The sequence below is a fragment of the Mustela nigripes genome, chromosome 16, assembly GCF_022355385.1.
Source record: "Mustela nigripes isolate SB6536 chromosome 16, MUSNIG.SB6536, whole genome shotgun sequence".
In the NCBI taxonomy this organism is placed as follows: Eukaryota; Metazoa; Chordata; class Mammalia; order Carnivora; family Mustelidae; genus Mustela; species Mustela nigripes.
In genome coordinates, this window is record NC_081572.1 from 49332501 (window position 1) to 49358435 (window position 25935).

Genomic DNA, 25935 nt, shown 5'->3' on the forward strand with positions numbered 1-25935 from the left:
CAGACAACAGTCTGCAGCAGAGCGAGAACTGTAACACAATCCCATACAAGTGAATTAAAAATACATGCACCCAAACCATGAAACACCATGTGCATTTTGCAAGAACACATACAAAAAAAAAAAAAATACGCATTGCCATGGCTATCTCTTTGGAGTGTGGGGGCAGGGAGAGACAGAGTTTAAGAATTCAAACACTGCCAAAGATGAAAGTGGGATTTTCCTTCCTTTCATCTCATATTTTTTAAGATAATCACTATTATTTGTCCTTTCTAGTCATCTTTGCTATGTGTACCCAGATATATAGTTTGAAAAACTGTGATTGCATTTGGATTCGGAGGGAAGCCTGCAGGGGGCAACACGGATGCCAGGGCCCCGGGGCGCTGATGGAAGACGTCTGGGGCCTGGTGACTGGCTGTGGAGCTGCGGCTGTGCTGTCTGGGGCCAAGGACCCGGCTGTGGTGCAGCTCTGTGCAGGCACAGCGGCCCTGGCAGGAGGAGGGGGAGAGTAGGTTGGTGGCACCCATGTGGTGAACTGGAGATACTTTCTGGCCTCAGTGCAAACCTGGCCAAGGAAGAGCAGAGGCGGAGGAAGAAGCGGCTGAAGCAGCGCATCTTTGCAGCCGTGTCAGAGGGCTGCGTGGAGGAGCTGCTGGAGCTGCTGGGGGAGCTGCAGGAACTTTGCAAACGGCGTCGTGGCCTGGACGTGGCTGGTCAGTGCCTGGCTCTAGCAGAGAGAGTGTGGGGCTGGGGGCTTGCCTCCTGCTGTCCACCTTTCCCCACAACAACCCATGAGGGGGGCATGTGAGGAGCCCAGAAGGTTGGGCTGGGGACTTTGAACCTGACTCTGAGGGCATTGGGGAGCCACAGAAGGGCTTAGACAGGCGAAGGTCATGTCTGGCTACTGCATGGAGGGCGGGTGTAAAACTGGAGAAGGGCACTATTCAGGCAATGCTGGGATCACAGCAGCAGACCCGGGGGAAGGTGACCAGCTCCTCAGCAGGGGATCTGCTCTGGAGCCAAGGACAAAGGGAGTGAGAGAAAGGGAGCGTTCCCAGGTAGTGCCTTTGGCGACTTGCTGGCTGGTGGGGCCCACGTTGTCTGGGGGACTGGGAGTAGCTTGTTAGAGGGAGGTGATAAGCTTTATTTGCAGGCTGCCAGGAGGTGGCAGGCTGGAGATTTCGGGCGTCAGCACTGAGGTGGACAGTGGGAAGACATGCAGTGGGTGAGATTTCCCCCTCCAAGTAGCAGGTGCAGAAGGCAGAGAGCAGAAGGCCTCACATAAGGCTTTCGGGGGCCTCACGGGGGGAAGAGTTGGAGAGGGAGGAGGGGAGCAGGTAGCACAGGCTCCAGGAGGCCAGTGGAGGGCACAGCATGGGTGTCTCAAGATCGGAGACTGCAGCCCCCACATCCTGGCCCCCCCTCTCAGGGCTGGGAAGCCTGGGGGCAGCCAGGGCCCCTCCCGCGGCTCACCCCATGACCCTGCCTGCAGACTTCCTCATGCACAAGCTGACGGCCTCTGACACGGGGAAGACCTGCCTGATGAAGGCCTTGTTAAACATCAATCCCAACACCAAGGAGATTGTGCGGATCCTGCTGGCTTTCGTGGAGGAGAATGACATCCTGGACAGGTTCATCAACGCTGCATACACAGAGGAGGCCTACGAAGGTATGCTACTTGTGGGAGGTGCCATGTGGACATGGGCTGGGGTGGGAACCAAGCCATGCGGAGCCCCCCACTGTCCCTGTGGACCCAAAGCACGCAGCGGGCTTCAGTTCCACATAGCAGGCCCTCCCCGCCTCCATCCTTGGTTCTGTAGAGCGATTCGAGTGCCCACCACAGGCCAGGCAGGCCTTGTTTTCAGCACTGGGGTGCAGTGATGAACAAGACAGATGCAGGCCACTGCTTTAAATAAAGTGATTTTAGATGGAAAACGCTAGGAAGATGATCTGAAGTGACTGGGTATGGGCAGCTTTAGAGCGGGTCCGCAGGGAGGGAACATTTGACCTGAGGCTGGCATGACTGGGAGCAGGGCAAGGGCTGAAGCCCGAGATGGGAACGAGTTTGGCCTATCAGGGCAATGGGAAGCCGGCCAGAGATGCTGTCGGATAGCTGGGCGAGGCCCACACACCTGTCAGTCTCACCATCATCATTATCACTCATTTGGTTCTCAATTTTGTGGCTTCTCTGTTAAGTGGACTAGAAAGGGGCAGAAGACCAAATTTGGGATAATGTTTCCCTGCCCAGCAGATCTGTTGTGAACAATCAGTAAGGTATGCCCTCACTGGAGTTTTTGGACTCAGTAAACATCCTGTTCATCTCTAATAAGGTGCAAACATGATGAGCTCAGGAATGACCAGATGCTGTCTTGCTGACATGCCAAGGGGTGCTGAACATGGCTCTTTGCAGGGGATGGTCTGTCTTGGGCCCTCAACGTTTCTCATGGGAAAAAGTCATTTTTAAATATTTATTTATTTATACTCCAGACGTTCACAAGCATTTTTGCTATATTCAAGAAAAAGTAAAGGATTGTGAAAACTAACACCGTTCCTTGGAAGAGAGGGAATCCAGGGAAGATGGCTACAGCTGAGTGCTGAACTGCACGCTGAGCTCCCTGGTAGCCAAAGGAAAGAGAGAAACTAGATGAGCTGTGTATAATGTTTTCAGCCTGTCACTAGGGAGCTGATACTAGTCCTTAGCCAAAGAGTTTTAGGTCAGTGCCTCAAGCTTGCCTGTCTTGATTCTTCCCCCCTTTCAGTCCCTTTCTCTCCCCTTCTTTCTTCTTGTCAGTATATAGAGACTTACACCTCTTTCTAGAAGCATGTTCTAGAAATCCCTTGAGGCCAGGGATGGAGTCTGTCTTGCCCATAGTGAATTCCCTGGGCCCCTTGGGGTCTCATATAAGAGGTCCTTAATAAACAGTTTTTGAATGAGTGAATAAATGAAGGTTACTATTAAGGCGTTGCTGTCCTGGCTGCAATTCCTTTTTTCTTTCTTAGCCTTCCCTGATCACTTCCTTCTTTCATGACTTTGTCTTTTGCTGGTGGCCTTGTTGGGGGCTGTGAGCACTCTCTCTGCATGGTGGGAAGAGCCATTTATTTCTGACTTCTCAGAAGCCAACTCCGCATTCTTCTCTCTGATGGTATCTGCTCATACCTTCCTTCTAGTGTCTGGGTGGGTGCTCCCCACCACTGGGGGCTGAGGGGCTACAACACCATGCGGAGTGGGAGTCATTTTTCCTCACTTTGGGCACGTTACTTTGCCTTTCTGAGTCTCGTTCCTCCATCTGTCAGGGGCTAATATTTCCTTCCTATGCTGCTAAGAGGATCCAAAAGCAACTTTTAAAATATTATTTTTAACATTTTGTTAAAGGCCTTCAGAAATTTGCCTTTTTTAAAGCAATGTATTCAACTAAAAATTATTATTAAAAATTTTAAACATGCATTTGAGATTAATATAATGAGTGATTTTATATCCATCAATATATCCATTCTACATAATTATTTTAATTACATAAATAACACATGAATAGAGTTTCATTGTAAAACATTCAAATAAAAAGAAAGAAATATGGCAGCAGAAATAAAGTAGCCAACAGGAGGGTTTGGAAGATAGAGTCAAGGAAACCTTTGTGAAAGGAAATAAATAAATAAATAATAGATAGATAAATAAATAAATAAATAAATAAGGTATGCAAAAGAGGACATAAAAAAAAATAAGGATAGCAAAAGATCTACGTAGGAAGCCCAACAGAAGAAATACAGAATAGAGAAAATGGAAGGGTGTCCATGGTCAAAGGAGTTATACAAAAATATTTTCCAGACCTGAAGGACCTACATCCAGATTTTAAAAACCCATTAAGGCACTCCTAGGTGGCTCAGTCAGTTAAGCAACTGACATCTGCTCAGGTCTTGACCTCAGGGTCATGAGATCAAGTCCCACATTGGGCTCTAGGCTCAGCAGGGAGTCTGCTGGAGAGTCTCTCTCTCTCCCTCTGCCCCTCTCCCTGCACACACTCTAAATCAATCAATCAATCAATCAATCAATAAAATCTTTTTTAAAATTTAAAAATAAATAAATACCCTTAGAACATAAAAAAATTCAAGTATTTAATTAAGTTAAAACAAACCCCTTTGCCCGTTTTTCCAGTCTCCTCTCTAGAAATAATTATGTTCTGTACACCTTGAGGACTTTCCTAGGCTTTTTACACATGTGTACATGTGAACATAGAAACATGTTTGTTTATTCATGTATCTATTTAACATAGAACAATAGTATACTGTTTGTATTGTTTTAAACCTTGCATTTTTTTTTTAAACTCTATGCCTTAGACACTTTCTCATCCCAGAATATGCAGTCGGCCTCCTTTTTTCCTGCCTAGTCTGAGTGTGGCTATCCTGTGGCTAATTTCTGCATTCTCCTGTTGATTGATTTATATATTTTTTTTTCTTCAATTTTCACTATGAAAATATCACAGTACATATTCTTGCCTATGACCCCATGCTCAGTGCACACGTTTTAGGAAAATTTTGAATTGGATTTTCTGTGTTCAAAGGCATGCACATTAAAATTTGTAATGATAATTGTCAGATTTACTTCTAAAAGATACTAGTTTATTCTCCTCGAAATACCAAGTATTCATTCCCTCATTCTCTCACCTTTCACTAATACTGGAAATTTTTTTTTTTTTGTTTGGTTCTGCTTTGTTTTTTGTTTTGTTTTGCTAGTCAGTGAAAAGTAGAAAAGTGTTAACTTGCTAGATTCTAACTTCATTTTCTCAATTATCAGTGATTCCAATCACGTTTCACTTTCTTTTTTGGCCATGCGTATTTTCTTCTCTGTGAGGTGTTTGTTAATTTTTTCTCAGTTTTCTTTTAAGTTGTCTGTTGATTTGTAAGTGGTCTTAATATATTAGGAACTTTACAAAACCTACTGTCTATTTATGTCTCAGATATTTTCCCCAGCCTATCACTTGCCTTTTAACTTTCTTTACTTTGTCTTCTGAATTACGGAAACCTTAAATTTTTTTCTTTGTGAGCTGACATGTTAGTTTTTTCTTTGTGGTTGTTTCTGCATTTTGGGGTTTTGCTTAAGAAGTTCTTCCTTATGAAAAGATTAGTTATCAATGAATTTTTGGTTTTTTTTAAACGCCTACTTCTTTAATCCACCAGGAATTTATTTTTGTATATGGAATGGTGGCAGCTCTTTGGAAAATGCTGTTTCTGGTGGGACATTCCTAGACCTATCCCCTACCCCAGCCTTTCAGAGCCTTCGATCTGGAGAGTCCACAGACTCCACCATCTGGGTTAATGTCCCTCCAGCCCCTTCCCGCTGCTTTCTCCTGTTCTGTTCCTCAGTCATTGTGGCACCACTCTCCCAGCTCCTAGGCCAGTCATTCTTTCTTTCCCAGCCCCCCACAGGCCATTCTGAGGACACTTTCTCCCATGGGTCTCTGGCTCTCATCATCTCTTTCTCCACTGAAGTGGCGGTTCCTGCCAAGTCTGGGCTCCTTCTAATGCATCCTCCAATTTTGCATCTAGAGTGATCCGAAAATACACATGTACAAAATTCAAAACTCTGGTCCTGTCCCTTGCCTGCTTCAATGACTTGTGACTTCCCACAGCACTTAGGATAAAGTTCTAACCTGGCTTATGCAGTCTCCATTGCCCCCCACCCGCCCCTCCCCGCCCCTCTCCGCCCCGCCCCGCCCCAGGTCCCCCAGCCCTTGCGACTCCCAGTATGGTAGCACTGAAGTCTCACTGGAGCATGGAGCAGGAAGGCAGCTGGTATTTTGCTGTCGCTCGGCGGGGAGTTCGGGGGCCAGGGAGGGTCTGTCCCCCAGGGCCCAGCCGCTGAGCGCCCCCTTCCTCCCTCCCCACTCCGTTCGCAGGGCAGACGGCGCTGAACATCGCCATCGAGCGGCGGCAGGGAGACATCACCGCGCTGCTCATCGCGGCGGGCGCCGACGTCAACGCCCACGCCAGGGGGGTCTTCTTCAACCCCAAGTACCTACACGAGGGCTTCTACTTTGGTGGGTGCTGCCCGCCCCTTCCGGCCTTCCCGACCCACCCCGGTCCCCGTAGGTGCTGGTGGGCTGGCCTGGAGCCCCCACTGCCGGTTTCTGCCCGCTCGGCACGTGGACCAGTGGACCCGCCCCAGGCCTAGAGGGACAGTGCCCGGGGAGGCCGCTGGGATAGAGCCTTCTGAACTGGGGGAAGGGGCGCGAGTGGGCACCCGCGTGAGCAGACTCAGCTTTGCCTCTGCCCTTGCGCCCAATGCTTTCCAGGACTGCAAACACGCAGTCAAGAGTCAGAGAGGAAGATTCCCTGACTGACAAATGAGGGCGTTCAAAAGGAATTGGGGTTAGGATACTCTGGGTAGAAAAAAAAGATTGTAATGCATAATTTAGATATAGTGAAATTCACCCGTTTTAATGGATAGTTCTGTTCAGCCCCACAAATGTATACAGTTGACTAACCACCACCATGAGGGCAGGGTATAAATAGTCCCAGCACACCAGAAACTTTGCCCCCACAAATTTGTCAACCCTTTTACCCACTCCAGCCCTTGGCTGCAACCACTGACCTGTTTACTCTTCTGGGTGTTTTTTTGTTTCTTTGGTTGGTATTTATCTGTAGGACTAGCTGGGTCTGAGCAGCCATGAGGACAGGGTCTTATACAGTCCATTGTCCAACATTAGACCCTGTTGGAACCAGTGTTGGGAAATGTCTGTCAGGTGGGATGAAGAGAGGGAACAGAATGGAGATTGAAAGGGAAACAGTTGGAGACCTCCTGTCCGGTCCTAGTTCCATCCCAGGTTTACTGTGTGACCATGTATGAGTCACCTGCCTTCTCTTTTCTTAAAAAACGTTTATTGATCACTTACTATACACACCTGGCACCGTTGTAGGTGTTTGAAATGTATCGGTGAATGAAACAAAGATTCCCATCCTCATGGAACTTATGTTCTAGACTGGAGGAAAATGATCAATAATAAACATAATAAATAACACTATGTAATATCTTAGAAAATGATAAGTGCTATGAAAATATAAAAAAGAAGTCAGGGAAAGGGGGTCAGGAGTTCCAGGGCAGGGAAGTGGATTTCAATTTTTAAATAGTGCAGTTAGGGTGACTCATTAAAAAGGTGATGTTTGAGTGAAGACTTGGTAGAAGTGTGGAGATGCCCAAGGCAGATGCTGAGAAACAGTACTACAAGCGAGGGGAACAGCCTGTGCAAAGGCCCTGAGGTAGGAAAAAATGCCTTGGCATGTTCTAGGAAGAGGACGAAGGCCACTGTGGACAGAGAGGAGTGAGTGGGGTAAGAGAGGAGGTGATGTCTGAACATGCAGGGCCTGTGGGCTTTTGCTGGAAACCGGGCTTTTATTCTGGGTGAGGTGAGTCTTTTGTGTCACTAGGATCAGTCTGGCTGCTATGCTGGGGATAGTGATGGAGGCCTGGGATGTTAGTAGGGAGATCAGTTAGGAGGTAATGGTGGTGATCCAGCTTTGGTCTCCTCCTCTTCCCATACAAGGCAGAAGGTGGGGGGAATTACAGGGAAGCTTGGGTGTCAGTCCTACTGAGGACGTGGGCCTCAGTCCTAGGGCTTGCGGAAACCAGGCACGTCTAGGAGAGAACTGAGGTCCAGTGCTCCCTACTGCCCCAGGCGAGACCCCACTGGCTCTGGCGGCGTGTACCAACCAGCCTGAGATTGTGCAGCTGCTGATGGAGAATGAGCAGACTGACATCACCTCGCAGGACTCACGGGGAAACAACATCCTACACGCGTTGGTGACAGTGGCTGAGGACTTCAAGACACAGAACGACTTTGTGAAGCGCATGTACGACATGATCCTGCTGAGGAGCGGGACGTGGGAGCTGGAGACCATGCACAACAAGGACGGGCTCACGCCACTGCAGCTGGCTGCCAAGATGGGCAAGGCCGAGGTAGGGCCCGGGGTGGGGGACGGGAAGGAGGGCAGGGAGGCTCCTGGCCGGTGCTTTGGCCTTTCTGGGGACCCCACAGATTGTACCGTGGCCTGGGAAAGGTCAGCCTGAAGTCTAGGAAGTACATTTGTGGCCTGGGGTGGGTTTGTTCTGAGTGACCACACAGAAATATGTCACATGGGAGCCCCCTCTGGACTTTAGTCCCTGACACTCTGTGTTTCTGTGCCCTGCTCTGGGACTCCCATCTGGGGTCAGAGTGGGGGAACTTGAAGGCTGTGGTGACGTGGGACCTCACAGGCTTTGTGGCTGAGGATTCCTGTGTGGTGAGGCAGGCACACAAGCCAAAGCTATGTCTGAAGACCCTCAGGGCCTTCAGCCTCTCTCAGGAGGCTAGGAGCCCCAGAATGCCGGCTCTGCCTCCAGAGCCAGTGAGCTGCCTGAGTCTGGAGAGACCTCTCTCTGTCTGTCATGTTGAAACTCTGAGCCAGGTCCCCAGCAGGAAGTGTGGTGGTTTGTGGCCCTTTGTGCCCTGTGTGGAGTGGCTGAGGAGCTCAAGGCTTAACCTTGGTGAAGACTTGGGTTGAGGCGGGCTCCCATCGCTGTGGGTGCCTGGAGTCACAGCTGGGTCTGAGATCAAGGTCAGGACTCAGGTGGGCCCGAGGGTAAGGCCCGGCGTAGCTTGCTCTTCAGCCTCCATGTGTCCAAGCCCTAGGAGTGGCCTGAGGCTCCTGGGAGGCTGTGAGAGGACTGGGTGGGTGCAGGGGGCTATTGAACAATCACAGCTGTGTCCGCCTCAGGGCAGCTGACAGGGGAGGCGGGGGCCTTGAGGGCCTTGGGCCCAGTGTCAGTGGTCAGGGCTGGGGCCCACAAGGGACCTTTTCATTCTCTTGTGGGGGAAGGAAGGGTTGGAGATTGGCTTTGACAAAGGAGAAATTGTGTGCCTTCCCACCCTCCCTACCGTCTCCTAACCTCCCCCAGGAACACGGTTTGTGGGGGGCTTTGAAGAGAGTCAGATGAGGGTTGCAAGCAGAGCTTCCTGATAGCTGCTGTGGCATGCGCTGTGGTGCTTGGAGCATGGCCCTGTGACCATTTGACTCTCTAGAGGATAATGTGCTCCCCCGTGGCCAGTCCTGGGGAAGGGACACCCCCATTCCTGGCCCTCTCTCTTCTTCATTCAGTGTTCTTTGGAAAACCTTTCTGGATGCTGCCCAAGTTGGCCACTATGCTGGGAGTGGAAGGTGCAGAGATGCTTAGACACAGACTCTGTTCCTTGGGGCTCTTTGAGGCTGGGGCCCAGGATGGGGAGACTGGCCCTGTGTGTGGAGGCTCTCTGCCTGGACTGTGAGGACAAGGCTCCCATATGAGATGAGATGGGAACCCCACTGGGTGGTGTGAAACCAGGGCTCTGACACCGTTCTCCTGAACAGAACCCTCTTCCTGGGTCTTGGTTTGGTGCCCCAGGAAGCTCCGGCCCCAGTTTTGGAAAGGAGTGAACTGGAGAGCAGTGGCTCTCCACCTTGCCTGCACTTTGGAACTGCCCATGGAGCTTTACAAAACATAGATATCTGGGTCCCACCTACAGAGCTTTGGACTGAATTAGTCAGTGCTGTGGGATTGTCGAGTGTCCCTAAGTGACTCTACTGTGCACCAGAGTTTGAGGGTCACCTGGAGAGTGGATTTCTCAGGCCTCTCTGCCAGGCTGGCATCTTGTATGGCCCACAGTGAGCCTCAGCTGGAATGGTCTTGACCAGGCTAGGGAAGCTGGAAAAACTTCTAGTTTCTTCTCCCATCCAGGTCAAATAGAAATTATTTCTCAAAATTGTCAGTTCTCAGATGCTTCACTGAATGGGTTCCCCAACTGGTAGAAGGTTTTATGATCTTACTGTGCAGCTTTCTGCACCCTGCAAAGGGCCTCCGCACCTTTTGTCCCTTGTATTCTCCGTCCCTGGTGAACTAGGCAGAGCAGTGAGGTTCACACGGGTTCTGCAGTAGAAGCCGAGCTGGGGGCTTACGGTGGCAGGTGCAGAGGGGGGCTCAATCCATCCAGGTGGGAACATCTTCCCGGCCCTGTTCAATGGCTGTTCCTCTTTCTGTCCCCAGATCTTGAAGTATATCCTCAGTCGTGAGATCAAGGAAAAGCTACTCCGTAGTCTGTCCAGGAAGTTCACGGACTGGGCATATGGGCCTGTGTCGTCCTCACTTTACGACCTCACCAACGTGGACACTACGACAGACAACTCGGTGTTGGAAATCATCGTCTACAACACCAACCTTGATGTGGGTCTCTCAGGGGGGCTGGGGACGAGGGGCTGGGCCTCAGGCCAAATGGGAAGACCTATGGCACTAGCTGGACATGTCTGTAGTCCTCCAGTTCTTTACCTCGCTGGGGAGAGTCAACACAGAAAGAGCAGGGCTAGCACCGTTGCTGTGTTTACTTGTTCCTAGCTAACCTTGCGTTACAAACTTCTGTGGTGGGTGTCTCCTGGCCCCAGAATCCTGGGCAGTGTGAGATGGCGGGTGGGATGATTCCTGTTGATCTTCTCCATCTTGTTTCTCTTTCTCTTCCCTGATGGTTCTATAATCTCCCCTACCCACAGAGAAGGCACAGCTGCCGCAATCAGGGAGGCCTTCCTGGAGGAGGCAAGGGCTGGGGCGAAGATCACTGAAGCTGGAGGGGAAGTGAGAGGATCAGCAGTGAGAGGTTTTCAGTTTTTGGGAGGGAATTGAGGCAGCAGATTAGACCATCATCATCCCCATGTTACCAAGAGCCATGCTTACCGGAGCCTGCCTCGTCTGTGGTCTCCCTGAACCCTCACAGCCTACTGGTTGGTAGGACAGGTTAGTTGATTTCAGTTTTATAGATGAAGAAATCGAGGCCCTGGGAGTATTGGGGGTTTTCCTAAGGTTACACAGTGAAGGGGCCAAGTTGGTTCCAGTCATGGCCCTTCCCCCTTGTGGCTCTTGCTCCCCACTGAGCAGTGGGTCCTCCCACTGGAAGCCCAGTGGGGTTTTGGGAGTGGGGTTTGGGAGTGGGGGCACTGGGAAGGAGCTACAGGAGCCAGAAATGACTCTCCCCACATTTCCCGCCAAACCAGCTCATGGGACAGAATGATTGGCCCCTTCTGCCAGGGGTGGTACTGACTCAGAGCTCCCTTTTGGAACGAGGGCCCTTTGAAAGTGGGGGTGGTGTTCTACCCCCAGAACCGGCATGAGATGCTGACCCTGGAGCCCTTGCACACGCTGCTGCATATGAAGTGGAAGAAGTTTGCCAAGTACATGTTCTTCTTGTCATTCTGCTTTTATTTCTTCTACAACATCACCCTGACTCTAGTCTCCTATTACCGGCCCCGGGAAGAGGAGGTACGTGGGCCCCTGGAGGGAGGCGGGTGAAGTGGTCAGAGCTCCAAGAGCTTGCAGAGTCCCATGTGCAGATGAGGAAACTGAGGCCCAGAATGACATTTGCACGGCGTTCCCCAGTTGTTATCCTTCACAGCTTCCAGGGAATTGAATACATCTCTGGTCCTCAGCAATTGTGGGGAAATCTGGAAGGTTGGAAGACCCAGGCTCCACCTAAATCTAGAGCTCATTGGGTGTTTCTGCCATGAGGGTCACAGAAATGGGAGGGGGGACTCCCCCACTGTGGGTCTAAATTTTCCATTCATGACACGGGGCAGAGGTTTAGCTTTGAGTGTCCTCTAAGTGTCTGGACATGAATGGGTTCTGGAATGAACAAATGCCATGAGGTGTGAGGGGTTGTTAGCATGGATTGGACTGTTGAGTTCTGGGTCCCACTGTGGGTGGGGACAGGGGCACAGAGCTGCCGTTCCTTCTCTCCCATTGTACCGAGCTTGGGCTTCGCGTTGGTCTCCAACTCAACTAGTGGTCTTGGCACGTGAGCGTGAACCCTACAGGCAGAGGGGTCTTCCTCAGTCCCCGTCTTGCTCCCATCCATTCCTTCCCTTCTTCCCAGGCCCTCCCGCACCCCTTGGCCCTGACGCACAAGATGGGGTGGCTGCAGCTGTTAGGAAGGATGTTCGTGCTCATCTGGGCCATGTGCATTTCTGTGAAAGAGGTGAGTGGCCCACTAAGCCCCTTGCAAGGCAAGGCAGAGTGACCACAGGCCTGGCTTTGATGCACCCTCCTCTGCCTGACTATGGGGAGGGGGTGTTCTGGGAGTACTTCTAAGCTTTAGATTTTGTAGATCCGAAATTAGTTTCTTAGGCAGGCCTGTCCCACCTACTTTATCTATCCACCCCTCGATCCCTCTATCAGCCATCTACCCTCCCAGCCACTCAGTGACCCGTCCTCCTGTCCCTCCATCCACACATTCGGTCACTTCTCTCCCTGACCCAGCCCTTCCTCTGGGTTTATCAGTCAGTCCCTTGCCAACCACCCAACCAAGGAATCGACAGGTATATTTTGAACACCTGCTATACGTGCAGCCCTGGGGGAGGTGAGAGGGAGAGAGGGAGTTGGTGCTCTTTAACCTCACAGTCTTGTGGGGGATTTCAGATGGGCACAAACATCTGGATCCTAAAATGGATGGTGTAAAGGGCCCTGTATGGGGTTCAGACCAGCACTCAGAGGAAGAGAGATGACTTTTACCTGGGGAGAGGACAGGGAGGGAAAGCATGAAAGCAGAGATGGTATTTAGTCTGCAAGGGCAGGATTTGGCACGAGGGCACTGGAGAGAAGGTCATTACCGAGTGGGCAGGGGGAGCAGCATTAAAGGGCTCAGGGGCAGGAGAGCTAATCCATATCTTTTTTTGTCTTTTAAAATTTTTAGTTTTAATTCAGTGTAGTTAACTTACAGTGTTATGTTAGTTTCCTTTGTACAATATAGTGATTCAGCAGTTCTGTACAAGACTCAGTACTCACCACAAGTGTACTCATAATGCCCTTTACCTAGTTTCCCCCAGACCCTACCCTCCTCCCTCTGGCCACCATCAGTTTGTTCTCCATAGTTAAGAGTCTGTTTCTTGCTTTGTCTCTATTTTTTCTTTTTTTTTAAAGTAAGCTCTACACCCAACGGGGGGCTCGAACTCACAACCCCGAGATCAAGTGTCACATGCTCTACCAACTGAGCCAGCCAGGTGCCCCTGTCTCGATTTTTTCACTTTGCTCATTTGTTTCTTTTCTTAAATTTCACATGTAAGTGAAATCATACGGCATTTGTTTTTCTCTAACTTCTATCACTTAGCATAATGCTCTCTAGCCCCACCCATGTCATTGAAAATGGCAAAATTTCATTCTTTTTTATGGCTGAGTAATATTACATTGTATATATGTCCCATGTCCCTTATTTGTTCATCTATCAGGGGACACTTGGGCTGCTTCCATAGTTCGGCTATTATAAATAATGCTGCCGTAAATATGAGGATGCATGTATCTTTTTGATTTTGTGCTTTTGTATTGTTTGGATAGATACGCAGTAGTGCGATTACTGGATGATATTTCTGTTTTTAACTTTATGAGGAAACTGCACACTGTCTTCCACAGTGGCTGCCCCAGTCTGCACTCCCACCAACAGTGCAAGAGGGTTCCTTTTTTCCCGCATCCTCACCAACACCTATTGTTTCTTGTTTTTGGCTTTAGAAGTTAGGCTGTGTCTGGGCAATGGCAGGGAATTGTGTGACTGTGCTGCTTTGCAGGGTCTGGGTGAGGATAAGGTGGGGGGAGTGAGAGATGTGAGAGGATTTGGGGGTACACCCACTCCTACCCTGGGATGCCTCTGCTCCCGGGCATAGGTCCCCTTCTGTATTTCTCACCTGGGCTCTAGCTTGGCCTTCATGCCCTCCCCCTCACCGAGTCTCAGTCCTGAGGAAACACTGCCTTCCTCAGATCCTCCAGTGAGAGGCATGCAGGGGTGCAGCTTTTCTTTCCTTTTTGGCCTCAGGGCATCGCGATCTTCCTGCTGAGACCCTCAGATCTGCAGTCCATTCTCTCTGATGCCTGGTTTCACTTTGTCTTGTAAGTAGGTCTGCCCCATTTGGTCACCACTGCACAGGCAGGGCCGAAGTCCTGTATGGTGGCCGCTGTGTCCTCTGGAACCACACTTCCATGTCACCATGTCCCAGTCATTTGGCCATAGTCTTGTGTGGGAGAAGCCCATGGACACCCATGGAGAGGACCAGAAGAGCCTAGCACAGTGCCCACCATCAGGTTGCAGTGATGACTGCCTCCACCTTGGCAGGTGTGGCAGAGAAGGCAGGAAGAGGCTTAGTAGTGGTTTACTTCTTTAGGAAGAGATGGTCTGGGCCAGTTCCTCCTAGTTTTGTGGGGTCTAGAGCTTGCCATCTTGGACTCTGGCAGATCGGGGCTGGAAAGCACTAGAGAAATCATCAAGTCTCATCCATAGACACAAAAGCCAAAGGCCAGAGCAGGGAAATGAGTTACTCAAGTTCACACCAAGCCTCGGTGGTGTCTGAGCCAGGCCCAGCGACCCCGTCATCTTCACCTTATGCTAGAGCAGGGGTGGTTACCATGGGGCCAGGAAGCCCAGCTCAGCAGCCTCTCTGAATGAGGTCACTAGCTGACATCAGAGGCTTATTGGACACCTGTCTCTCAAGGAACAGAGGCTGATTCAACATTGCTGCCATGCAAAGGAAATGGGACTTGCAGTGTGGAACGAAGTACGTTGGGCTCTTCGTCTCTGCAGATCCCACCAAAGTCCTGCCTCAGAGTATTAGGGAGGCTGGGTCTATAGGACCTTAAATCTTGGCCCAGTGTTTCCAAATACCTAGGTGTTTATTATGTATGCACCTGCCTTCTAGAGGCATACATAGAATTCTTCATCCCTGTGGGCAAGTGGGGTGCCCAGATACTGCAGTGAGTAGCTGGACCCCATGATATCTCCCTCATGGGAGTCTTCCACCTTTGAGAAAATATGAGAATTCCAGTGAAGCGTTTGTTTATTCAGCCACTGGCTTTAGTACAGACAAAAGGGACCAATGCATTGCCCTGCTTTTCAGCTTCTTAGGTGTTTTGTTAAGGAGGGAAACATCGTGCTTTCTCACTTCAGTTTAGAATGCATCGATCGCCCAATCATTTGCTTTTCACTGCACATGAAAAGCAAGGTTGCCTGTGTCCTAACTTTAACTCATTGGATATTTTATAATCATGGAGACCGTCTGATGTTCTAAGCAATGGAGCTTTTTATCTACATGTCTGCATCACTGATGATGTAGTGATGTGTAGGAGTTGATGCTGGCCCTGTGTGTTTGTTATATGTTGTACTTTAAAATGTATATAACCTAAAAGTGTGTGCGGGGGTGTCTGCACACTGAGGCTGTAGGCCTGCATGGTGTGTGGGGGAGGGGCGTGCACGTACATGCAAATGTGCAGGAGCCTGTTGGGTAATTAAGCAGCCAGAGCACCAGAGGAGAACACCCTCTTCTGTCCTCCCAGCCCTGGCCTCGCTGATTGAGAAGTGTCCCAGTGACAATAAGGACTGTGGCAAGCTGGCAGGTCAGCTGGGGGCTGGATGATCTAAGATGGTCTTACTCTCATGTCTGGCATTAGACAGGTCTATTGGCTAGAGCTAGGGTGTCTGAGTCCTCTGCCTCATCATCTCCCATTATTTAAAAGACTAGGCCAGGCTGATCCACATACTGGCAAGGGGAGCAAGAGAGCAACCCCCAGAGGGCAAGTCCCTTTCAAATTTCTTCTGTGGCACAAAACATGTAAGATTCAGGAGGTAGGGAAATAGATTCCATTTCTTGGTAGAAGGATCTAAAAAAGCACATTGTAAGAACATGGAGAGAGAACATGCAGAGAAGGAAAGAATTTGTGGCCATTTTTACAACCTACCCCACCTTTCAGGGGAAGATGGAAACTTATCAGGTGTCCTCTTTTTAAAGCAGAAGGTCCATTGGGAGTAAAGGAAAAAGTGGTAGAAAATAAAGTAGTACGTTTTTGCTACTTTGAATCTCAGAGTCTGAAGGAGGCTCAAATGCCTAACTTCATCAGTGCTTGAGTATTCTCCATCTCTTTCTGGCCCACTGGTGGTCATCTTAGTCTAGCTCGGACAGCTTCACAAAGTGTGGCCAGTGTTGTTAATTAGAAATTTATGTCTGTAGGTAACTCTATCCCACTGATTCTACTCTGCCCTCAGTCACAGAAAACAAGTCTAATTGCTTTCCAATATAACACTTCTAAAACTCCAATATAAAGTCTTCTTTTGCTGATCGAAATGTTCTTATTCACTACTCCTATGTGGTCACATTCATGAGGTTCTATGTGAAGGTACTTTGTAAACTCAAGTTCTGTGCGTGTCTCGGGGATTACTCTTATTTTGGTTTTCAAACCTTTTAGCATTCTTAATTTACTTCTTGGCTAACCACTAATATGGACTCAGAATTTATTCACAGTTCCCCAAGTGGTGTTTATTCAATGCAGGAGAGAGACCATCACCTCCTGGATTTTTTTTTTTTTAACATAAAAGCAAACTTTGTTCCTGTAATGTATTTAACTTAAAGCATTTGCGTCAGACAATTGTTAAAGATTGTCGGGACTTTTTGGATCTACCTCCTGACCCCAAATATTTTCCTGAAAGCTTCCTGCCACCTTTCATTTATATATAAGCATGTCACATCTATCTTTATCCAACTTACTGACAATTTTGAGTAGCACAGAGTCAAGGACGGAGCTCTTCTGCACATTTCTAGAGATTTTTCTCTAGGTGGTTGGTTATCTCTTTGTCAGCATTCTTTGGGTAATTGTGCTCTTTCCATGTTAGTTAAAAATCCACCAAACTAAAAAGTTATAGTGGTTTAACATTTCTGAACTGTAGAATCTTTTGCTCAAGTGAAATGTTACATGGCAGAGCAATCAGACAGTCCAACGACTCTGGAGCAGCTGTCCTTGAACTGTCCTGGAGCGACGGGGCGGCGAGGAGACGCCCAGCCCGGGAGTAGGATTCTGTGGACTCGGATTTGGAAACCATGCTTCTTCGCTCAGGTTTGTGGCCTTCTACCAGGTACATCATTTCTCAATGTCCTGCAGTCCCACACTTATTTCTGGAAGGGTGTCTTGTAAATTAGTGGTGACCTTCCCGATACCAGGTCCATTCAATGCTATTGACCCTGTCCTCAGACAAAGGTGGTAAAAATCTGATTTTCAGTCTTTATGACTTTGGAGTCAAAGGATTCCTAAGCAGAAAAGAAATTCCTGTGATTGAAGTAGGGTGCACAATCTGACATTAAGGCATTATATCCCCCACGACACTGAACTATTCTCCAGGCTTGTCACTATAATGACCAACTCCACAATAGTTTCAATTCAGCCTTCTGGAATAGTTATTTCCATAGGATTTTCTCTCTCTTTCTTTTAGGAATATTAAAAAATTTAAAAAAAATTTTTTAAGATTTTATTTATTTATTTGACAGACAGAGATCACAAGTAGGCAGAGAGGCAGGCAGAGAGAGGGGGGTGGGAGGCAGGCTCCCCGCCAAGCAGAGAGCCTGATGCAGGGCTCGATCCCAGGACCCTGGGATCATGACCTGAGCTGAAGGCAGAGGCTTTAACCCACTGAGCCACCCAGGTGCCCCAAAAGTTTTTTAAATTTTATTAAGTTTTTAAAATTTTAATTCCAGGATAATTAATATACAGTGTTATATTAGTTTCGGGTCTCTTTGGTTTTAATTATACTTTATTTTTAAATTTTAAAGAAAATCAGAGAGGGAGACAAACCATGAGAGATTCCTGACTCCCTCCAGGAAACAAACCTAGGGTTGCAGAAGGGAGGGGAGTGAAGGGTTGGGATAACTGGTGAACACTACATTTAAAACTAATGATGTTCTATATGTTTGCTAACTGAACTTAAATTTAAAAAATATTCTTTTGAAAGAAAAAAATTATTTTTAAGTAATTTTAGTAACTCATAAGACTTTTTTTGCTGCAGTTTTAGGTTTACCAAATAAATGAGTAAATAGTGGAGTTCCATATATCACCCTACCACCAGCCCCATTTAATTATTACTAATTATTGGTCTATTCAGGTTGTCAATTTCTTTCTGGTTCAATTTTGGGAGTTTATAGTTTTCCAGGAATGCATCCATTTCATCTTGGTTGCTTGGCTTATTGGCATATAACTGTTGATAATAACTTCTGATGATTGCTTCTACTTCCTTGGTGTTAGTTGTGATCTCTCCCTTTTCATTCACAATTTTATGAATTTGGGATATCTCTCTTTTCTTTTGGATTAGTGTGGCCAATGGTCAACCGATACCAAAAGACTGAGATTATTCCCTGCACATTCTCAGATCACAATGCTTTGAAACTTGAGCTCAATCACAAGGAAAAGTTCGGAAAAAACTCAACCACCTGGAAGCTAAAGACCACCTTGCTTAAGAATGCTTGGATCAACCAGGAGATCTAAGAAGAACTTAAACAATTCATGGAAACCAATGAGAATGAAGACACTTCGGTCCAAAACGTATGGGATACAGCAAAGGTGGTCCTAAGGGGGAAATACATAGCCATCCAACTCTCCCTCAAAAAAACTGAAAAATCCAGAACACACCAGCTGTCTCTACACCTTGAAGAACTGGAGAATCAACAACAAGTCAAAGCAACTACACACATAAGAAGGGAAATAATCAAGATTTGAGCTGAGATCAATGAGGTAGGAAGCAGAGATACAGTAGAACATATCAATGAAACTAGAAGCTGGTTTTTTGAAAGATTCAATAAGATCGATCAACCATTGGCTACAGTTACTATTTAGCTTTGTATTGATCACATAATGAATTCTGTTTCCACCCCTACAGTCCAGGTCTGTGTAGATGTTGGGTGACTTCCCCCACCTCCACTTATCTGAGTGAAAATTCAAGAAATTCCTCCAGGTTTTGATGACAATGTCAGCCATGCTGCTTCTACACTTGGCAACCAGAGCATTCGACTCTCCCTTCAATAAGCATTAAAGAATTGCTCCATTATGATCTCCATCCAGAACTACTATCTCCTTATTATCAAAAACTCAAGGGAAATGAAAATAACAATTATTCTTTACTGTATGCTAGGTTTGAGGGTAAATGCTTTAAATACTTAAATACTTCTCATTTAAGGCTTTAACAGCCATATGGGTAAGTGTTGCTGTCATGCCCATTTTATACAACAAGGAAAGCACAGTTTTGGGAGTGGGGTATCTTGTCCAAGGTTAGTGAGTAAGAAAGCAAGGATTATAAACTTAGGTTCTGGGGCACCTGGGTGGCTCAGTGGGTTAAAGCCTCTGCTTTTGGCTCTGGTCCTAGGATCGAGCCCCGCATTGGGCTCTCTGCTGAGCAGAGAGCCTGCTTTCTTCTCTCTCTCTCTGCCTGCCTCTCTGCCTGCTTGTGATCTCTATCTGTCAAAAAAAAAAAAAAAGACACTTATAAACCTAGGTTCTCCCAGCTCTGTGCGTCATCAAACTCTTTCGCTAGATCATACTAGCACTCTGGAAGGAAGAGTACCCATTACACGGAGAGTTTATTATTAGAGGTTATTATTTGTGGTGTTGCTGTGGTTTAGCAATTCTCTAGCTATAGGCACTGGATTGCTGAATTTTTCATCCTGTAAATTTCTGAGCCTTAAAATGATTAACTTTAAGTAAAACTCTGAGATTTGGGATAGGGTTATCTGAGTAGATTCCCTAAAGAACACTGAATCCCAGAGCCCTCTTGGTCTGTTAGAATCAACTGCTCTGGGACAGCAAGGATAGGGTAGACTGAGGAGCATATGAAAGGTTCAATGGTGCTACTTGCCTTGTAAACTGGTAATTTTCTTCCTCAAGATCTGGCATCGACTTTTCCTGGTTATTAAACTAATAACTAGGAAGTTACAGTAAAACTAAGAAAGATAGGTTTTATGAAAGGAATTAAAGAATTATTAACTGAAAGGGCTACAGGGTTGACAAAAAAAATGATTAACTTTATCAAGTACTAGAAGAACAGATGTGTGCTGGCGTATCTGAATCAAATGCAGACAAAGGCAGAAATAAAAAGAGCCACTCCTTTTAACACTGACCTTTAGTCAACATTAAATGACTATTTCTTGAGCTTCCTAAAACTGGAATTGAACTACTTCAACCACACCAATTTAAACGTTGGTATTAATTTTACCAAATAGCCTATGACTTGGTGGCTGTCTGGATAAAAGATTTATAATTTTATAGACACATGTATCTACAACGGTCTCATTATTTTATTCACTGTATTTATTATTTTACTCATTTCCTCACCTTTTGTCCTGATTGTCAACACTGTCTCTATTCTAGTGTCCTTCTCATTCCCTCCTCTCTCTTGGACACTCCCTCATCTCCTGATCCTTTTCTGGTTGTCTTATACCTATAACTGGCTTAAAAGTACAGGAACTATGCTAACATATAAATTAATAACATTGACATTACCTTAATATAATGAAACATCTGAATTAAAAAGTCATTTCTGGAATCTTCAAGAATAAGAGTGCATCCCATGTTAGACGTAGTGTTGTGAAGGTCAAAAATAATGTCATAGGAATCTTCATTGTCTTTTGGGCCAAACAAATGATTTATTTCTTGAGCCCTTCTCACTTCATATGGCAAATCCTTTGACATTGTTTTGCTGTTATTAGCAAAAAGAAAAAGATTAACATCATCTGTGACCAAGATAACATAAATATCTAATAAGAACATAGTGTATAAGGAAACAGTTGCCAAACCTTTAATATGAAAAATCTGTAAGGGAAGTGGAACTTACCTGAAAACTTCATAAATAAAAAAATTCCTTATTTTCCTCCATTTGATTTTATGTAATGGTGCACTGGTCTGCTCACAAATAATAGTTCATTTATGTGGCTGATCCAGAAAAGACATTTCAAATAGAATTTACCATCTGACTTCAATGTTGAACAAAATTTATTCATTAATTTAACCAACAGTTTTTAAAAAGTTATGTGCCCTGGGCTATTTTATGGGGCTACACCATTAAACACACATTAAATTTCTTCTTCCTCTCGCTGATTTTCTAGTGCACGAAAACAGTCAAACTTAGGTGATCATGTTATCTAATTAGGGATAGAGATCAGGGAACCACTAGTGGTCTACGGCAAGCTTGACAACATCTGTTAAGCTCTAAGAAAATGCAAAATTTTGCAGGTATATGCATATATATGTTTTTTTCTGGGATGAGTTTTTATTGAATTCTCAAATGAGTATCTCCTCTTACTCTTTAGGATACTTTTTTTTTCTTACTGTACAGGATGATAAGTTTATTATTCCTCATTAAACAATGGTTTAATTCAACCACTTCTCTGTAATTCCATCTATTTCTGTTCCCTGACTATTTTTGTTGGTATCATCAAGGGACCTACAGTTTGAACCTGGGTAATTTCTGCCTGAAATATAATCAAGCAGTCAAAAACAAAGCAGCTATTTTTGACCATAAACCAAAACTATGAGGACAAAAGCTTCATAGTAAGGATGGTACAGTGGGAAGACAGAAGAGACCTGTGACACTAATGATATTATTGAACCACTGCAACCATTGCTGGACTGCCCACCTCTTCACTTATTTGTGAAAAAGAAAACATTTATTTAAGCCAGTTTTCAGGTTTTTATATGCAGCCAAACACAGTTCCTAATGGATAGATAAGCATTTTTTAAAAAGATTTATTTATTTATTTTAGGGTGGAGGAGCAGAGAAAGAGAGAAAAAGAGAATCTCACGCAGACTTTCTGAGCATGGAGCCTGATGTGGGGATTTATCCCAGAATGCTGATATCATGACCTAAGCTTCAATCAAGAGTCAGTTTAAATTGGTGTAGTTGAAGTAGCCCAATTCTAGTTTTAGGAAGCTCAAGAAATATGACAACATTAAATGACTATTTCTTTGGCTCAGGTCATGATCTCAGGGTCCTGGGATGGAGCCCCGCGGCTCTGTGCTCAGCAGGGAGCCTGCTTCCCCGCCCCCTGCCTGCCTCTCTGCCTACTTGTGATCTGTCTGTCAAATAAATAAATAAAATCTTAAAAAAAAAAAAACAAAAATGATTTGCCAATCAGGTTCATCCCTATGAGTGAATAGCAGGAAGGACTGGAGTAGGGCTAGATGCTGAGATTCTTTACGAGGCTACTTTCACTGTCCACAGAAGAAATAAATTAAGGAAGTGAGAATGCAGAGGAAGATTAGATTTGCAAAATATTCAATATTTGAATAAATGGGAAGATTTAGTGACTTACTAGACAAGGGGCTTGAGGAAGGGGAAGGTTCCTTCCATGGGGAAGGTTCCAAGTTGATTTCCATAGGGGATTTGGTGGGTATTGGTGACATCACTAAGAGGGTAAATACAGGAAAAGGAACAGATTTGGGAGCGGGAAGACTGGAGAATGTAATTAGCTTATCTATAAGTTTTATAACCACCCTGACAGAGAACTGTCTAGCCTCTGAAGAATATTCAAGTATAAGAACTAGAAAATGAATTTAATTTAAAAGACTGCTCTCATTAAAAATGTACACTATCGAGTGGTCATAATAATAAGACTCACCCCTGTTCATTTCAGAGTTATTTGAGAAGTTGCCTAAAAGAGTTATTCTTCAACAAATTCTTATAAGAGTTAGTTAAAAGCTATTTTAGGTGACTAGATAAACCTTATTTGTATCAACATAAGCTCAGTCATGAAGATAAAGTATTCCTGAAATTAAAATATATGCCAGTAAAAAATACTATTTGATTCACAGAACATAGCTAATTATAATTTTCCCTAGAAAATATCTATTTCTTGGGGCTCCTGGGTGACTCAGTTGGTTAAGGCTCAGGGAGAGCCTGCTTCTCCCTCTCCCTGCTGCTCTGCCTACTTATGCTATCTCTTTGTCAAAAAAAAAAAAAAAAACCTTAAAAAAAAGAAAATATCTATTTCATAAAATGAGGCATACTTGAACTAAAAGTCATAACCATCTTTTGGTTGACTGTGAGATTAAATTTAAGAAACTCTAAACTGAATTTAGTCTTTATTAGAAAATGAGTACATAAATCAGTGCTGTATTTGTTGTTCCTTTGCATGTCTTCTATCTTAGTAGTCTTCTTACTTGATGTTGGCAAAAACATTTTGTACATAGCTTTGTACTCCCACGGTACCTGGCACAGTGCCCCATAAAGAGTAGGTGTTTAATAATATTTTTAGGTAAATAAAAGAAAGTGATAAGAAGCAAATTATACTAAGAGGCTTATATATCTATATCTACACTAGGATCTACAAAGATGTAAACAAAGGCAAAATACTTATTATTTATATTATGTATCATAACTAATACCTAGAGTATTATTATTGTATATTGTGTGCAATGTATTATAAGCCAGTTGCAATTTAAATTCAGAACATGCAGGTGAAGTATCTTTAACTCTCAGTGATCCTCCACTGAAGCCAGTACATCTACTCCTCACTTCACAGGGTGGCCTGATCTTTTTTTTTTTTTTTGATGATGGGCATTTATTCACATTTTTCATTAAATATTAATTGAAATGTTACAATATTCTTGACTAGAACTTTATGTACTACCATAAACATAGTGGTATAAACACATAGTGGCGAACCACCTAGAAAACTAACAAATATGTATGCAAGTGTAGTGGCCAAACACTAATAAATTTTAAGACCATTAAATCTGTTTCTTTAAAGATACGGCTTAAAAATAAAAACCATTGTTATTTTTTGTCTCAGTCTTTACAGAATGCATTTAAAAAGAAAATCAGTTAAGAACAGCCTGATGCTTTCAAAAGTTTATAAGAGAGCATGTGAATGCCCAGTTTAGGTCACGGAGAAATTCATAGTATAGTATGATTAAAAGTGAAAGTGATCTTATTCATAACAGCAATTATATGTACAGATTTGTATATCATGTGCTACACATATATATTCTCTCACATGTACCACTTTTCACACACCCATACATGTTCCCATGCATACAATACAAAATACAGTCTTACCCAAGATTTTCAGGGTCAAAAACTCGATTCAGGTCACAGTCAACATATCTGGTACATTTCTTCACTGCTCTTGGGTTGGTAATAAATGGTTTTACTTCCAGCCCTGTTCTCTGAATCTCAGTGCCATTCTCCAGCTAGTGCTTGACTAGAAATACTCCTGTTAACTCATTCCCATGAGTTCCTCCAAAGATAGCAACCTTTTTTATAGGATCTTTAGTAACATGACAAGAAGTCATTTTTATCAAGTAGTTTTATCTGATTTCTGCAATTCAGAAAAGAGGAGATCAAATAAAACTTAATTTCTTAAGAAAAGTTTAGAAATTTAAATTTAAACGAGACTTTAACCAAAGTGCAAAGTGCAGAGTTCTCCTGAGTGGAGTATAATTTAATATTCTGTTACAAGTTCAGAGCCCTGTTTATTGTAGGGACACTCCCTTCTTTAGCCCTGCCCTTTACCATATTTGGACTAAAATATGCAGAGATTAACTAGACACAACTGTTTAACTTCTGACTCCCTCACATGGTCAGTCAATCTAAATGCAATAATAAATTAGCATCTCATACTAATACAAAAATTCTGTTTTTCTTTCAGCTAGAAGGTCACCTATTGGTGCTTCTACAATTACTTGTGATAGTAAAAATAGTTTATATTTTTCTAATCCTTAAAAATATGAAGAATTTAAAAATATATATAAAAAAAGAAGTGGCTCATAATATGCATGCTATTATTTGATATTTATGTTTCCACTCACATTTGAAAACATTTCTACTCTGAAATAAGTTTAAATCCATTTCATCATCGGAGGACATTTGAATCTCACTTCCAAAAACAGCCAAAGACAGACAGATCCTAAGAGACCTTCTCCTCTACTGAAATAGTATTCTTTCAGTAGCTTTTTCATGGTCAGAGACACAAGAACCAAATAAATGATCCCTGGGACTTAAAAAGCTACTTTGAAGTATGCTTTTATTTCTTTCTGATTGAGCTTTTGATAATTCCATCTATTTCTTTAGGAATCATCCTCATTTTTTTGCCTTCATTCTAAAGGAAAAGCAACTGGGGGTAATTTTCAAGTCTTTGTAATGCTTGAAAATGTCTTGGTGGCATGCTATATATACTAACTAAATTAGGAGTTTATTGTAATACACAGTCTAACTTACTGGCAGCACATTTCATTGGAATGTGTTACTCAATAGGCAGCCTTATTAGGGGAAACTATGCAGAATACTAAGATGATTACATTCCTTTGGAAAAATGACTCTGTACCAAATCAGATTTGATTTCATGTTCAATCATCCAGAAAGGCAAATACGTTCAAGTACTGGAAATATTATGTACTAGTAATGCCACATTGTTTGATAGGAGTACAACAAGAGAAATTCATTACAACCAAAGAAAAGTTTGATTTATAATGAAATTTCCCACATGTTATCTTAGTTTATTCATATATTCACTTTTCAAGATAGGGTGGGTGAAGTATTGACATTCCCAGTGCAGTGTTAAAGGAAAAGTCCCTCAGCTACCAGGAGAAAATCGAGCTGGGACCCAAGTTTTCTGATTGTAAGCCCAGTGTTTTTTTACAGAACAGGGTGCTTCCTGTTATTTTTGGACTTTCCCAAAGTTCTAATTTTGTTCTTTTGGAATTCACATAAGCAGTTACTACAGTGTGCTCAGGAAACAACAAGCATATAAACAAAACACATGTTGGAGAATATAAAATGTGACTGTTTCATAATATTTAATAAACTAATACCTATGTTCTTCCTTTAAAAAACTGTAATACAGAGCTAGAGAAAGCAAAATAATGAAATCCAAATTTACACATTAAAATTACCATTCTAACCTAAGAAAATGCCTCTGTAGCCTTTAATTTTCTATCCACCTCAACTTACACAGAACACTTCAGTGTAGAGATTCTGAAAACAAGCCTAAATGTTAACAAATGATAGTTGTATTGTATACTTTTGTTTTAAGAGTTGTAATTATGGCAAATTATTAACACTTGGTTATGTTTTATTTCTTTTCTGCTGATTGTGGTTAGTTCTGTCCTTT

At 44.5% G+C, this 25935-nt stretch overlaps 3 protein-coding genes across 6 annotated transcripts in view; 2 read left to right on the plus strand and 1 right to left on the minus strand.

The window, feature by feature from the left end:
- Positions 1 to 1190: 1190 nt before the first annotated feature.
- On the plus strand, positions 1191 to 13919 carry LOC132003252 (transient receptor potential cation channel subfamily V member 3-like). Its single transcript, XM_059378579.1, has 8 exons — positions 1191 to 1222; positions 1490 to 1666; positions 5889 to 6029; positions 7665 to 7945; positions 10046 to 10222; positions 11147 to 11305; positions 11916 to 12017; positions 13842 to 13919. The coding sequence occupies exons 2-8, from the start codon at positions 1498 to 1500 to the stop codon at positions 13917 to 13919; spliced, it is 1107 nt and encodes a 368-aa protein (XP_059234562.1). The 5' UTR covers positions 1191 to 1222; positions 1490 to 1497.
- The window catches only part of SPATA22 (spermatogenesis associated 22), a 31881-nt gene continuing 18535 nt past the window's right edge, over positions 12590 to 25935 (plus strand). The window contains exons 1-2 of one of the 4 annotated variants that reach the window (XM_059381067.1): positions 16813 to 16903; positions 18150 to 18568. The gene's annotated coding sequence lies outside the window, so the exon portion shown is untranslated. Of the gene's footprint in view, positions 16923 to 18149; positions 18569 to 25935 lie in introns of all 4 variants that reach the window. The other 3 variants (XM_059381068.1, XM_059381069.1, XM_059381070.1) reach the window with 3 other exon arrangements.
- LOC132004540 (aspartoacylase-like) lies at positions 16916 to 24306 on the minus strand. The gene is given in 3 exon segments (XM_059381071.1): positions 16916 to 17094; positions 20330 to 20525; positions 23883 to 24306. Coding segments are annotated over 3 exon segments (492 nt in total). The 5' UTR covers positions 24119 to 24306; the 3' UTR covers positions 16916 to 17034.